The sequence below is a fragment of the Scyliorhinus torazame genome, chromosome 18 (assembly GCF_047496885.1).
Source record: "Scyliorhinus torazame isolate Kashiwa2021f chromosome 18, sScyTor2.1, whole genome shotgun sequence".
NCBI lineage: Eukaryota > Metazoa > Chordata > Chondrichthyes > Carcharhiniformes > Scyliorhinidae > Scyliorhinus > Scyliorhinus torazame.
Window position 1 is genome coordinate 121,927,091 of NC_092724.1, and position 15,009 is coordinate 121,942,099.

General features: G+C 44.8%; 1 protein-coding gene across 2 annotated transcripts in view; it reads right to left on the reverse strand.

Annotated features, from left to right (window-relative positions):
* Positions 1-9,909: 9,909 nt before the first annotated feature.
* cfap52 (cilia and flagella associated protein 52) overlaps positions 9,910-15,009 on the reverse strand; it is a 143,568-nt gene continuing 138,468 nt past the window's right edge. The window contains exon 14 of one of the 2 annotated variants that reach the window (XM_072483266.1): positions 9,910-10,699. In XM_072483266.1, the coding sequence (XP_072339367.1) occupies positions 10,524-10,699 (176 nt within the window). In that variant the 3' untranslated portion in view covers positions 9,910-10,523. The remainder of the gene's footprint in view (positions 10,700-15,009) is intronic. The other variant, XM_072483267.1, reaches the window with a different exon arrangement.

Genomic DNA, 15,009 nt, shown 5'->3' on the forward strand with positions numbered 1-15,009 from the left:
AGAGGGCGGGAGAGAGGGCAGGAGAGAGGTCTGGAGAGAGGGCAAAAAAAAAGAAAAAAGACTATTCTCATCACAGCTGACAATGCTTCCAATCTGTGTATCATCTGCAAATTTTGAAATCATGCCCTAGGTCATTTCGAAATCACACCACAATCTGGGTCATTAATATACATGAGGAAAAACAAGGGTTCCAACACTGACCCTGGGGAACTCCACTACAAACCTTCCTCCAATCTGAAATAAACAACCATTTATCACTACTCTCTGTTTCCTGCCACTCAGTCAACTTCTTGTCCAAGTGCTTACTTTACCATTTTTCCCATGAGCAAGAATTTTGCCCCCAAGTTTGGTGTGTGGCACTGTATCAAATGCCTCTTGCAAATCCATTTACACCACATCAACAGCATTACCCTTATCACCCTTCTTTGTTACCTCTGCAAAAAAACTCCAGCAAGTTAATCAAACATGATTATTCTTTAATGAATCCATGCTGGCTTTCCATAATTATCTTGCTCTTGTCCAAGTGACGATTGATGTTGCCCCAAACTATAGTTTCCAGGAATTTTCCTACCACTGAAGTCAAGCTTAATGGTCGTAGTTCCCGGCTTTATCCTTGCTGCGGTTTTGAACAAGGGTGTAACATTCACAATTCTCCAGTCCTTTGTCACCACCCTTGTGCCTAAGGCAGGCTGGAAGATTATCATCAGTGCTTCTGCAATTTCCACTCTCACTTCCTGCAGATGCATCTCATGTTGTGATATCTTATCTATTTTCTTTTAGGAAAGATAGACTTTCTAATACTTCCTCTTCTCAATTGTGTCCTATCTCACCTCAGCCTGGGTAGCACCTTCTTCCTTGGTCAAGACACATGCAAAATACTTGTTTAATACCTCCGCTGTTTCTCTTGCCTCCTCTGCAAGTCCCTTTTTAAAAATATCTCTCGTCGGCCTATTCTTTCTTTCACCACCCTTTATTATCTATGTGCTTATAGAAGACCTTCTATATGACCCCCTTATGTTAGTTCAACTCATGCAGGTAATTATCAAAAAAAAAATTCTGGTTTGTAGACACACAACTACTCTTTAAAATTGCTTCTGATACTGGGAATGCACTTGACAACATACGTCATGAATAATAAGTAACATTGAATGTGTTTCCACAGAAAGAAAACATCCTGTTTTATTATTTCTGCTCGTGCCAGCTCATATTGTGATTTCATGTACTTGTCGGAAAAATTGGACTCTCCAGTTTTAGCAGCTGTAGTCTTCCTTCGAATGAAGGTTAAATTTCATACAAAGGGAATATACAAACAGCATCTGTGTCTTTCCGAAATTTAAAGTAGGAATCATAGGACACCGAGTGTAAAGTAAATTAGATACAACTCTGTATCAGTTGTACTTCTTTTTTTGTCTCATGCCTCCTTCTCATGGTTTTGCAAGTGCCAGTCGTTTTCTCAGCCTTAGCCAAGGAACAATTATTCACAAGTGAGCCTTGACAATGGGTTTCAGCAGTACACGCGACTGTGCAGGGAATCAAGTCCGCATTCAGAACCCAAATGTCCTCAGTACCAGCCGAGGTCACTGCAGCGCGATCAACAGGACGATATAAGATCCTGCACATGTATAGAAGGCCAGTGAACATGGGCAAGACAGATTAGGACTCATCAAACTTTCATCAGTCTTTCGTCAGAATGCAAATCCTTCAAACGAACCTACAAGAAGCTGAGTGAAAAATGAGGCTTGCAGAATGCACCCTACATCTCTTTGATGACAACTGAATTATATAAAGCTATCATTCTGATGTAATCTTATGGATAACAGGTATCTACCCCCAGATGGTATCTCATAGGAACTGTCCTGGCGTATTTTTCAAAGAAATTGTGATTTAAAAAAATATGAAAAGCACTGTCTTCGGATGACCTATTTGTTCTTGTGCTCACCAGGGGGGTCTGTTTGTGACAGTAGTAAGTAGAACACCCCCATCTTTAGCAGCTCCAGACAGCGTCAGTCAATGTTCAATCAAGCACAGTAGGTGCAGAGTGATGTTCTTTCTACTTGGTCCCAGGGCTGCAACAGCCTCTCCTACCTGTGATCTCTGCAAGTGAGATTGTAAATTGTGCTGTGCTAGAAATTTGGTTGATTCTGTGAAAACTGAATTTTTATTTTTTTTAGAGCAGCCAGGGTGGTACTTCCAGTGTGCCAGGCTGGCAGTGCCAAGGTCTCTTGGTGCCAGGGGGAGTGCCAGAGTACCACCATGTCTGTACCTGACCACCCATGGGTCTCCAATGTCCTTTGAGATGCCCCCCCCTCCCCACCCACCAACCAGGTGCCGTTAGACCTGGTCCACATTTGTGTGGACGAATACTAAACAGTGTGCTTCACCGAACGAGGTCTCCCAGGCATGCCGTCGAGTCCCGGGCACTGGGTTAATCCATTTAAATGGATGGGAGCAGGGGTGCAGTCGGCAGGCAGGGCTTGGTGCCAGCTGGTTGTTTTGCAGAGTGGGCCAGCTGACACTGTCCCTGGTGAGGCTTCTGCCCAGAGGGGGGGCAGTGTGCCAGTGAGAGTGCCAGAGGCGACGGCGCCTGTGTCCTTTGTTTGGGCTGAGCTCCACTATTCTCCTGATTCCACTGCAGTGGGGCAGTGCTTCTGATGAGTGCACTGAGGAGTGGCAGTACCTGATTGAGCTGGGCCACGCCCATCCCGTTGAAGGGTCAGCTGGGGTCTGAGGGTTTCCTGAGGGGCAGCCTGGGTGGGCTTCCAAATGACCAGAGGCTCTGTGAACATTTACAGGTTACAGTGAGCAGTCAGCAGTGTGAGCAGCCAGGGGCCTACAACTTGTACCAAATGGATGCGTACAAATACTGCAGCAATGGTGCTCGAGCCAGGCCATCCCGATCCTGAGGGGGGCACGCCAAATCCATGGAACAGTCAGCTCCCCACTACTCCTCCTGGCCCTGGCAGCAACCCCCCAGTAAGGGCGAACATTTTTTCAAACTATGCTTACATTCTCCCTTGCAGCCATGATGCCCAGTCCCCATTTGTAAATACCTGTAGTAAACTGCGCCCGCGTGACTTCTGATCCTCAACGTGCTTGGCCCTACTATCTCTACCACCACATCTAGGTGTGTCCCCAGGATGCACATATGAGGTGGAGGCAGCCAGCTGCTTACCACGTCCTGTGGCCTTCGCTGCCTCTGGTGGGCTTCCTTTGGGAGCTGAGGGTGGGGCGCCCCGGCTCACTTGTCAGCGGCACATGCACAGCCCTGCCGCCCTGTCCCGTGTGCTGGCTGTGAGATGCAGCCTCGTTAGAGCAGTGGGACACGGGGGAACTGCTGGCCACCGTCGCCATTCCATGGGATGGGTCTGGAGTGGAGAGCCTGGTGCACTGTTGCCACCCAATGCCCCCTCCTTCCACTTGGTGCCCATAGGGCCTAGGGTTCACTTGGGATGGAGGGGCAGCTGGTTCCAGCCCTGGCTGCCCCTGCATCATCTGGCTCTGCCAGCCCTGGCAGTTCCCCATGGTCCGCACCATCGTGTCGACGGCCTTAGCGATGCTGCTCAGTGACTGGGATATGCTCTGCAGTGACTCTCCAATGCCCACCTGCGACTTGGACAAGCTCCGCAGCATCTCAGCCATGCCCACCTGAGAGCGAGACATGCCCCGCAGAACCTCATCAAGGTCAGTTTGGTACTGGGTCACATTCCCCAGCGAAGCGGACATTCGGCCGAGACCCTCAACCATGGCCATTACCGACTGCGCGACACCTTGGACACCTTGACTAATGGTGCCAATGTCGTGCACCAGGCTCTCCACTGTGGTCGCCACCCTAGCAGTGTTGGCCTCAGTGCCACGCATTGCCGCCGTCATCTCCTGCGCCCGTAGGCTCTGGAACGCCTCCAAGCGGCTATGGATCAGCTGGAGTGTCACTGATATCTCCCTCTGACTGTCCTGGCCGCTCCCTATCGTCTCCATCAGCTCCGGGGTGACCTCTTCCAGAGGCTCAGCATCTGTCTGGGACCCAGCTGGGTCTTGGAATCCAGCAGACCTCCGACTGCTGTCTCGCCTGGGGGTTCCTGCCTCCAGCTGATGTACATCATCAGCAGTGTGGTGCTCACCAGATTGTGCCCCTGAATCCTGACCACTAATATGTCCCACCGAGGTGCGTGTATCTGCATTGGTGGAGGATGGGGTTTACACTGTGACGCGACTATTAGTGGAATCCTCGGAGCTCTCCCGCGAGATGGTCTCAGGGGAGGCTGGAAAGGGGGCCACTGGAGGGATGGGCCGGTGCTGTCAGCTGGAGATCCCGGGAGCGGGGTCTCCCGGCTTTCATCGGACGTGTTGCGCCACGGTGAGCTGCTTTTCCTGGGCAGAGTGGCTGTTGGATTGTGGCCATGAATGTAAAATCTTGGTCATCTTTTCAACTAGCCACTGGAAGTTCAAACTTTTAAAACAATTATCCTTCTCAATAGGGATTGAAACACTTTCCTTCTTTTGTTCTGTGCTTTTCACTAGAACTGTTTTAGAACCTATCAACTCCAGTCTGGTTGCTGGGCATATTGGAATTCATGGGCATTACATCCATATTGCCGATGTGACATAATGATTACTTATATTTTGATGCCTGATAAATCACTGAAAACTGGTAATTGTGACATCAAAGTACTTTGGTAGTTTGAGTGGTTTTGGTCTTTGAATCATAGAAGAGATACAGCACAGGAGGACATTCGGCCCATCTTGTGCGTGCCAGTCCTAGGATTCCCAGGTGCCCTTTCTAATCCCACCTTCCTGCACCTGGTCCAAAGCCCTGTCGCATCTGCCACAACACTACACATTTTTGTTTCATAAAGTGGCGATATCAATTCGCTGTTGCTCAAGACACTTTTGCTGGACTCGGTTTGATTTGGCCCACTTAAGTGGGTGTTTTTGCGATATTTCTGGTAACGATGTAACCGTTCTGATGCATTTTGAGGACCAAGTTCGATTTGTGCTTTCAGGTCAGTGGCTGGTCCCTGTTCCCATGGTGCATTTGGTCTTCGCCGTCTTCTTGAGGGCAGATTAGTTCTTCCATTCTCACACTAGTTTTTCACTAACACTGAATTCTAACATTGCAGCATAGTTATTTGACTCGTTCACAAATGTTAAGACTTATAGTTCTCCCCGTGTCTGCATGGGTTTCCTCCGGGTGCTCCGGTTTCCTCCCACAGTCCAAATCCGTGCAGGTTAGGTGGATTGGCCATACTACATTGCCCTTAGTGACCAAAAAGGTTAGGAGGGGTTATTGGGTTACGGGGCTAGGGTGGAAGTGTGGGCTTAAGTGGGTCGGTGCAGACTCGATGGGCCGAATGGTCTCCTTCTGTACTGTATGTTCTATGTTATAGCTGGAAACTAGCATCATACTTCCTTCTTTTTGCAAGAGCAAAATTTCTGTTCACTGGTCACCATGCGCAGTCTGTTCTGCATGGGCACATCTTAAACTTCAGCGCATCTTGGCAACATGGCTCGTATCATCTACTTCATTCAATACGCTGACTTATACATACGAACGTACGAATTAGGCACAGGAGTAGGCCATTCGGCCCCTTGAGCCTGCGCCACCATGCAATAAGATCATGGTTGATCTAATTTTAACCTCAGTTTCACATTCGTGCCTACCTCCAATAACCTATCTATCTATAACCTAAATCTATCTACTCTGCCTTAAAGATATTCAAAGATGCCGCCTCAACTAACTTTTGAAGAAGAGAATGCCAGTCTCAACCCTCTGAGAGAATTTTTTTTTCTTCTTTTCAGTCTTAAATGGGCAACCCCTTATTTTTAATTAGTGGTCCCTAGTTCTAGATTCATCCACAAGATAAGGCGAATATAACCTTAAACATATATTTCTGAGCTGAAAAACTGAGGCAGACCCCTAACGTGAGTATCGTCCCAAACAAGCTGAAAAATGGGTGATTAACTTATACATCGGGCAAAATGCCTAAACATTCATTTTGGCTCTGAAAAATGGGGTTGGCTTATATGACTCATATTTGGCAATCTACGGTATAATAAAAGTTGCAATGAACTCTGTTATAATCATTCTTTTGTGAGCGAAGTGATTTTCGACCAATTATGTACCGTGACACAATTGCAGAAGTCAATTCCATGTTAAATCTCAGACTGATATGCTTAATTTTTGTCACGCTGATGTTCCATTAAATATTCATTGTGATTTCTGAATAAATACAGGGAAGTGTTAAAGAGAGCTGTATGAGTTATATCTCTGTCTCTCACAAACAAGGCAGATTTTGATTTACCTGATCAGTGTTTCAGTCTTCTCAGGAAATATATGGTTTTGCATCACTGTAAATAGGGAGCATCATGAATCAGATATGCTGATCTGAATGTTTAATGTGTCTTTCCATTCGGCAAACCATGCTGTGAAGCTCACCTCACAAAGCTTACTCCACAATATGTGGAGTACCAGCCTCCCCGAACAGGCGCCGGAATGTGGCGACTAGGAGCTTTTCAAAGTAACTTCATTTGAAGCCTACTTGTGACATTAAGCGATTTTCATATGTTACACACGACCACTGATTATTTGGATGTTGAGCCAGATTAAGGGTGTTCTCCCAAACTTGTTTGAATACAAAATATTGGATATCACTCTCAACATTGGTCTCCAAATCTCAATATCATTGTACCATCAGTTTTTTGTCAAGTTCAATGTCTTGCGGGGTGCCACCATTACAAGCTGCAAAATCGTAGTTTCTTATTGTGAAGGGTTCCCATTTTCTGTATGAGCTGCTTAAAAGACAATGGAATGGTTTGCAATCTTATTTTCCCACTGTAACACAAACCCTGGTTATATTCTGAATTAGAAAAATAAAGTTGATTACTTGTCCTGAATTGCATTCTACATGCTGTCTACGGCTCATATTTTGGCTGATATTTCTCTGAAATCAAATGCCAGTGCTCTTTATAAAATATTTGTGTGTGTATAAACTACACAAAAGAACATGCAAGCTCTCACAGAATTCCCCAACTACATGAATTTAGTTATTAGTTGCATGAGCCAACAATTTGAGACAGTCCCACTGGAAACAGATTGCAACAGTTTTATAGGTCAGTCGCTTTACAGGTCAGAATCAAGAATCACAATTTAGGTGCCCTACCAGGTTTGCTTATTAACAATTTCAGCCATAGACCAGACTATATTTGTTTATTAAGTAAATGACTAAAATATTCCTCACCACAAAATGAATTTTTACAACTTTTGCATTTACACTGATTTCACAAGGAAACTCTGGAACTGCAGGTTTTTGCTACATTTGAGACTTTACATTGGGAGGGGGGAACCGACGCCCGAGCCTTTGCCTCCCTGATTGCCCGCCGGCGAATGGTGCTCAGTTTCCGATCGGCAGCACCACCCAAAGCAGCAGACTGAATTTCCGACCTGCCGGAATTTCTTAGGCTGGAGAAAATAAAATTTGCCATCAGGGTTGGAGTAAAAGTTCAACAACGTGTTCGTAGCCAGCAACCAGTAGAGTAAGGGTGGGGAGGAGGGGGTGGTGGGGTGGGGAGACATGAACAAGCCATGGGACGAAGAGGAAAAGTAAAGATGGAGAGGGAAAGGGAGGAACGGGGGGAGGGAGGAAGGGCTCGATGACAGGCAAAGAGAACGAGAGGGTCAAGGGACAAAAGCCACAGGGGATTGGTCCAAGGACAAGCTAAAGCCCAAAGCAAACTGTAATTAAACACTTGTAAATACGTGCTCTGGCCACACTGGGGATTGTGACATATGTATGCCGGCTTAAGGGGGGTCACGGCCATAGCGGGAAGGAAGACAATTGCCTGTAAATATATGTGTTGGTTTCTGTTATTCTTTTTATTTCCCTTTCTTGGCAATGTTTTGTAATGTGTAACTTACGAATTGTTAAATATAAGATATGAAAATCCAATAAAAATATTCTTAAAAATAAATTAAGAAATGATGCATTTAGTCATCGGATTTTAAACCACACTGCCACCCCCATTAAGACATTGTGGCATCTTTGCTAAATTCCACCTCAGCAGGACTTAAGGTAGGGTGGTAACTGGTCTTGTGACAAGGGTGTGTCTCTTAAAAAAAAAATCACCTGAATCAAAGCATCTACCAACCAAAATGTAAGTATCCCACAATTCGCTGTAGTTCCTTTAATGCCATTCTTTAATGGACATATTTGTTCTAAGTAAATATGACTTTGCTGTGATACCTTTGGATTGAATACAGTAAATACAAATGTGATACAGATATTAATTTCTACTATTTTCAGTCACCTGTGAAGTGCTGCAAATCTTTGGGATACTCCTCAAAGTTTTTAAAAATAAATTTAGAGTACCCAATTATTTTTCCCAATTAAGGGGCAATTTAGCGTGGCCAATCCACCTAACTTGCACATCTTTGGGTTGTGGGGGTGAAACCCACGCAGACACGGGGAGAATGTGCAAACTCCACACGGTCAGTGACCCAGGGCCGGGATTCGAACCCGGGTCCTCAGCACGATAGGCAGCAATGCTAACCACTGTGCCCTTGGGATACTCCTCAAAGTTAACTATGGATCTCAGGCCTCAATTGTACGATACCAGACATTTAAAAAAAAGCATACATTTGTCAAAGTGTGTGAAGGAATTGAAACACTTTATGGTAATGCAAAAAGCATGAAGTACTTTATGGGCAGATAGATCAAAAGTGAATTGAACTTGAATCTGACAGACTAAGATTTCTTGTTCAAAATGTCAGTGATGTACATTTAATACAGCTGAGAGAACATTTCCTTGTTTCAATCATTCCTATAACAGTACTTTGGGAAACATACCAAATCAAGTAAATACAAACATTTAAAACATTTATACTGCTCACTAATTAAAATAACAAAAGGCAAATTAACCTAAAATTTCCTGGGTTCGTTATCAGCATTTTGCCTAGTAGGTCTTTGATCATAGAATCCCTACAGTGCAAACGGAGGTCATTCGGCCCATCGAGTCTGCACTGACCCTTCGAAAGACCACCCTACCGAGGGCCCAATCTCCTGCCCTATTCCTGCAACCCCACCCTAAGGGGGCAATTTAGCATGGCCAATCCACCTAACTTGCACAGCTTTGGACTGTGGGAAGAAACTGGAGCATCCGAAGGAAACCCACACAGGCACGGGGAGAATGTGCAAACTCCACACAGACAGTCACAAAAGCTAGAATTGAACCGGGGTCCCTGATGCTGTGAGGCAGCAGTGCTAACCACTGTGCCATCATGCCACCCCATAGATGATAGAGGGGTAACTTCTAGCAGTACTTTGTTATAAGCTATACACTGCCTGAAGATCTATGGAACAGACATGAGAAGTCTAGGTGTGTCTCCCATAAGCTAAGTCAGCTGTGAGCACATTTAACAAGTAAAATTTAACTTGGTCAGTAAAAGGAGTAAATTGTCACAGTACGTCTTGAGAACATTCAGTAATTGATGTTGAGACCTGATTTGGGGGTCCTGAGTTGCTCAATATATGTTTATTGATCAAACACACACCAGCGTTTAGCATGGCAAAGTAACAATGCACTAAAAGTTACAAAGCTGAGGCAACATGTGGGTTGCCGTTCCTGGAGCTGGTAATTTGCAGTCTGCTCCCATTTTTGCAACTCATCCATTCTGAACCATGTGCCTATCCCCATCAGCATGGATAGGTGGCTCAACTATTGCAACAATATGAATTGTTTTAGCTAGCTGAGATCTATAGGTCACAGATCAATACAGCTTAATACTTCATTAAAAATAGTTTATTAGCTATTATCTTCAAATCGTTGCTCCATTCCCCATGGATATGGCAAGAAGGCAATAATTTTGCAAGAATACATTCCTTTCTGCACTGTGTGAGAAAGTCATAAACTCATTCATTAAAACTGGTTTAGGTTTTATTGCACATAGTGGGCAGAGGATTATTTTGCCACAAGTTTACAATTCATTAAAATAAACTTTATTATTTAAAGATACCAGGTGCGATGCTGTCAAATTATGTTTTATTTCTTCTGTAAGTTACAATGTAATTAAAAATTACGGATCATTTAATATCACAAGTACATTGAAACAGACAGACGTAGAAGATACTACTAAAAAGATAATGCAGAACTGCATGGAAATCAGTTTTTAACTGATTTTACACAATTAAAAGTAATTAAAGTGAATGCGTTAATTTAACTCAGTTTTTTACAGAACCACAAAATATTTAATGTATTTAACCTTCAAGTAATTTATGCCTTTGGAAAAGAGGATTTCTCCCAGAATTGTTTAAAATTCTATTTTAACAAATAAAGATGCTGAATTTTCATTAATGCCTAAAGGGAGAGAGTATTTGAGCAAAGTACCAACAGGACGGATGTTATAGAAAGTCTATTTCTCTGCAATCCAAAGCAGATATCTTGAAAATTTATCACTGAAACTGAAACTTTTAAAAAGTCAAAGATGGAATTTTGAAGCAATACTGTTTTATGCCAATGAAGTGTGCTGTAAATTAGTTTGTATAAGGATATCTCCATCGTAGAATAGCTCCATCGGAACTCACACTGATCATGTGCTTCATGGAGGGAGAAATCTTAATACGGTTGATGGTTCCACTATGACCTACTCCAATATGTGTGACCTCACCTTCATTGTACCCCCAGAATTTAATCAGTTTATCCTCACCTCCTGATTTGAAAAAAAAAATACAAGTATATAATCAGTACAAGATTACCACAGTATTGTATTGTGTGGAAGAATTACATTCACTATACTGGGGTAACGATTTACAAAGTACACAGAATATAAACAGGTTCAGAGGAGTTTCGAGGAACATTGTGGAGCATCAATAAATAGAATGGGTTATTCATGCTGCCCCTCTGTTTTCTTTTGTAGGCCTTCTCATCTGCTTAACACACTTTACATAGAAGGCCATTAATATAATAATCAGGTTAGAAAATACATTGGAATAAGCATATTGATGCAGTTACAAATTGGAGTGTTGCTGAGTAGCAAATTGAGCCTATGTTTGGAACTCCCCAGATGGTGATTTTCAGGAAGCTTGCAAAGCAAAGGTTAGCTGCTTTCAAAAAAGAAAGAAGCCAAAAATAGAGACTGTGAGTCATCTTGGCTCTCTTTTTATATCTATCATAGCAGGTAGCAAAGCGGGTCGGCACATGCCTGGGTACAGGACATCTGCCGGTACTCCAAAATAAACAATGATGTTCTGCAGTGAGAGACTTGCAGTAGTATAGGCAAATGGATACTTTCAAAAGAAAGGCTATCAAATGTAAATGTTTTGTGCATGAATATTTTTAACACTATATAATTAAAATAGTTAAAATCTGTGGAGAGAGAAAAACAGGTTTTGAGTCCCCGTTACTCTTCTTCAGCTCTGAACAAGATGCTATGGACTTGAAATATTAACTTTGTTTCTCTCCCCACAAATGCTGCCAGGCCTGCTGAGCTTTTCCAGCATTTTCTGTTTTTATTTTATATTACATAATTTAAACAGTAGTTTGCTAGTACTGCTGCAAAAGAGAGACTTTTTTGGTGAAGTTCTTTGCGTTGTCCTGATTATTCTTGCAAATTATCCTGAAAAGTACAAAATGAAAAGTTTTGACAAAAAAAAATTCAACAATACACAATGTAATTTGGATGAAAAGTTATAAGTTGTTCTCCATTTGAGGTGTACTAATTAATGGTGTACTAAATAATTACTAAAACCCCTCGCAAGCTGTGAAAAACTACTTTCAGATTTGCGGAATGTTAAATTTCTCTTTAAAGACACAAATTTCAACTTTTTAGAAAAATATTTGTTTTCCTTTTTTTATAAGTTTGTTTGGGTTGGATACTTCCGCCACGCCCGTCGCAAAATCGTCACTGGCGAGACACAGACAATGGAGGAGTCCATTGACCTCGGGCGGGATTCTCCGGTTGCCGGGTGGGCAGGGACAGAGAATCCCCGTCATTTTTCTGTATTTGAGATTCTATCTTATTCATGCCCAAATCATTTATTCCACTATCCGAAAATTTTAACTAAAAGTAAAGGATATTAACTACGTTTAAATTTGTGGTTTGCTGTGAGTGAATATTTGAATACTTACCTACTTGGTGGCAGATTTAAACTGGCATCGGGAATGGGGAAGTCCACAGCACAGAGATCACTAGACCCTTGTGGACAGCTCTCTTCCAGGTTATTGGTGAGTGTCCTTGCTTTGTCACTGATTGTGAAATCCAGACGATAGCCTCATGTACTTTTTTTATTGCTAACAGTCCTGAAGTTTTATTTTTGAATGTATGGATTTTCAATGTTGCCAGCCAATAATATAAACTAGGGTTATTGCCAACTAAGCAAATAAGCCGTGCGGATACAGTTAAGCAAAATTTAGAGCAATGTCGGGGTTGAGGGGTGGTGGTATGCGGAGGGAAAGAAAGCCAGAGGAAGAGCATCCACAAGAACGTCCAGAAGAGTGAGAGAGAGACCAGTTGCGCTGGACTGTCCCAATGCAGCCCCCTACTCACAACTACACCCGCTCCTGGTGCCCCTTCCCCTCCCACCCCGCATTCCCACACCTGAGACTTCAGTTATCTGGATATAATGGGGAAGCTGGGCTTGCTCTCCTTAGAGAAGAGGCGGTTGAGAGGAGGTCTGATTGATGTATGCAAAACCTTGACAGGTCTGGATATTAAATAGGGAGAAACTACTTACGTTGGCAAAATGAGTCAGCGTACCTGGATTTATGGTGAATAGCAAAAGAAGTAACGGTTACATTGAGGAAAAATATTTTAACGCAGCTTGGAATGCACTGGCTGAGAGTGTCGTTGAAGAAGATTCAACTGGGTTTCAAAAGGAAATTGGATAAGCACCTGAAGAAAATTTGGCCCATCGAGTCTGCACCGACCCTCTGAAAGAGCACTCTACTTCCCCACCCTTTCCGTGTAACCCCAGCTAACCTGCACATCTTTGGACTGTGGAAGGAAAGAAACCGGTGCACCCGGAGGAAACCCACGCAGACTTGGGGAGAATGTGCAAACTCCACACAGACAGTCACCTAAGGTCGGAATTGAACCCTGGTCCTTGGCGCTGTGTTGCAGCAGTGCTATCCACTGTGCCGCCCTGGATGGTGTCAAGCAGAGGTGTGACATCTTCTCCCCCTGATCAGCCAGTCATCCAGCAAGCAAGGCCACCAACCCTGCCCGGGAGGCTGTGGCCACAGCAATGAGTGCTGGCTTGCTCCAAAAGAGGATGGGGCGACAGTGCCGAAAGACGATGTATGACCTTCTTCGTGCAGCCAGGCGAAGTTTGCCTCTTAATGTCTCCTGTTACACTCCTTAACACACCCATCACACCTCCAGGGTGAGTTCTCTCCCAGCTACCTCACGGGGTCGCAACATTTATGATACTGCCCCAATGCCACTCCCACCCCAACTCTCTATTCCCCCCCATCACTGTAGATAATCTGCTCCTCACATCCCGCTCCCACTCGCCTCCCACGCATGCCAGACTTCATTACCAACTGACCTGGCAGGACTCCTGCCTACACTATTCCCCCATCAATCTCATTGCAGAACAAACGCAAGCCCAACCGATGTGAACAGCTTGCCGGAGTCAAGCCGGAGCTGAAAACCCAAACCCCCTTTGAAGAAAGAGCCCTTGATTTGACAGGCGAGTGGCAGGACCAAACTTGTGCAGAGGGTGACGTTGGGGCAAGAGACACAAATGATGACCTTCAACTCATGCAGCAATGGTGCAAGCCTCACGTGAGTTACCTTTCTTCCATCAGTCAGCCCCTGTGATGCACTAATGCCATCACGCTTCCTTGAAGGTCAAACAGCCAACCGGCCCAGATCATTCGTGCCTTCTAGAGACAACAGACCCAAGTAGCTCCGAGGGAGACATCTTGAAGATAAATATCGAGGAGAAATCACAGCTGTCACCCACACCTCCACCAACACATGCGGATACTAACTCTTTGGTTAGAATAACTAGAGGCAGGCTTCTGGGTCAGTCGCTGGTGAGCACCTCACAGCTGAAGATCCACAGTAGGAATCCGACATTCGGAAGGATGCTGGAGCCCAAGACTTTGCTAAGCCCCAGACCAATGATGTCCGCCTTGGTAGGGTCATCCTAGGGCTGCTGGAGCAACAAAGGCAGAGCCGTGAGCATCAGGAAGGGGTGACAGCATCTCTCCTCGGACTGCAAGGCCGACTGGAGGAGCCCCATTGCCTTCGGTCTGAGAAGATGGTGCCGTCACTCCAACGCAACAGGACCAACACTGCAAGGGTGTCATCTGTAGTAGAGACCTTAGCGCAGGACATTCACTCTATGGCAGGGGATTTCCACTGCATGGCTCAGCTCATGACCTCTAAGGCTGAGGATATGAACTCCATGATGCAGAGCTCCAGCTGCATAGTGCAGGCATCAGTGGGAATCTACGAATATCAATGCCAATGGATGGTGGGGCTTCTGGATCTCACTCCAGCTGCCCCTCCATCCCAAGGAGGAGTCCAGAGACCCCAGGCATCTGAAGGGAAGAGGATCAGCAGGAGTGCAGTCTGGGTCCTTCCATCCAGGAGACCTGGGTGTTTCCAGCCCTCCTCATGAGCGACACACCTCTAGCCCCACACACTGAGGAGGGTCGCACTTTCAACACCCATGCAGCCCGAAGGTAGGCCCAGGCTCTTAAGTTTCAGGCCCACCGGGACGTCCGCCAAGGTCATCTCAGGCAACAGGGTGTGGAAGTCAGCAGACCACTCAACCCCAGCTGTGGATACATCTAGATGTCATGGGAGCATGAGGAAGAGTAAGAAATGATAGGCACCTGGTGCGCAAGGGTGAACCTCGGCACTAGTAGAGATAGGTCACTATTGTATTAGTGCACTTGTATTAAAAATCATTTTATTACCTATATGGATCCTCCATAATGTCATGTCATGGAGCCGTGCTCCAAAAACCTACGGGTAAACTTGGGAGCTTCATCTCTGTGCAGTGTGAG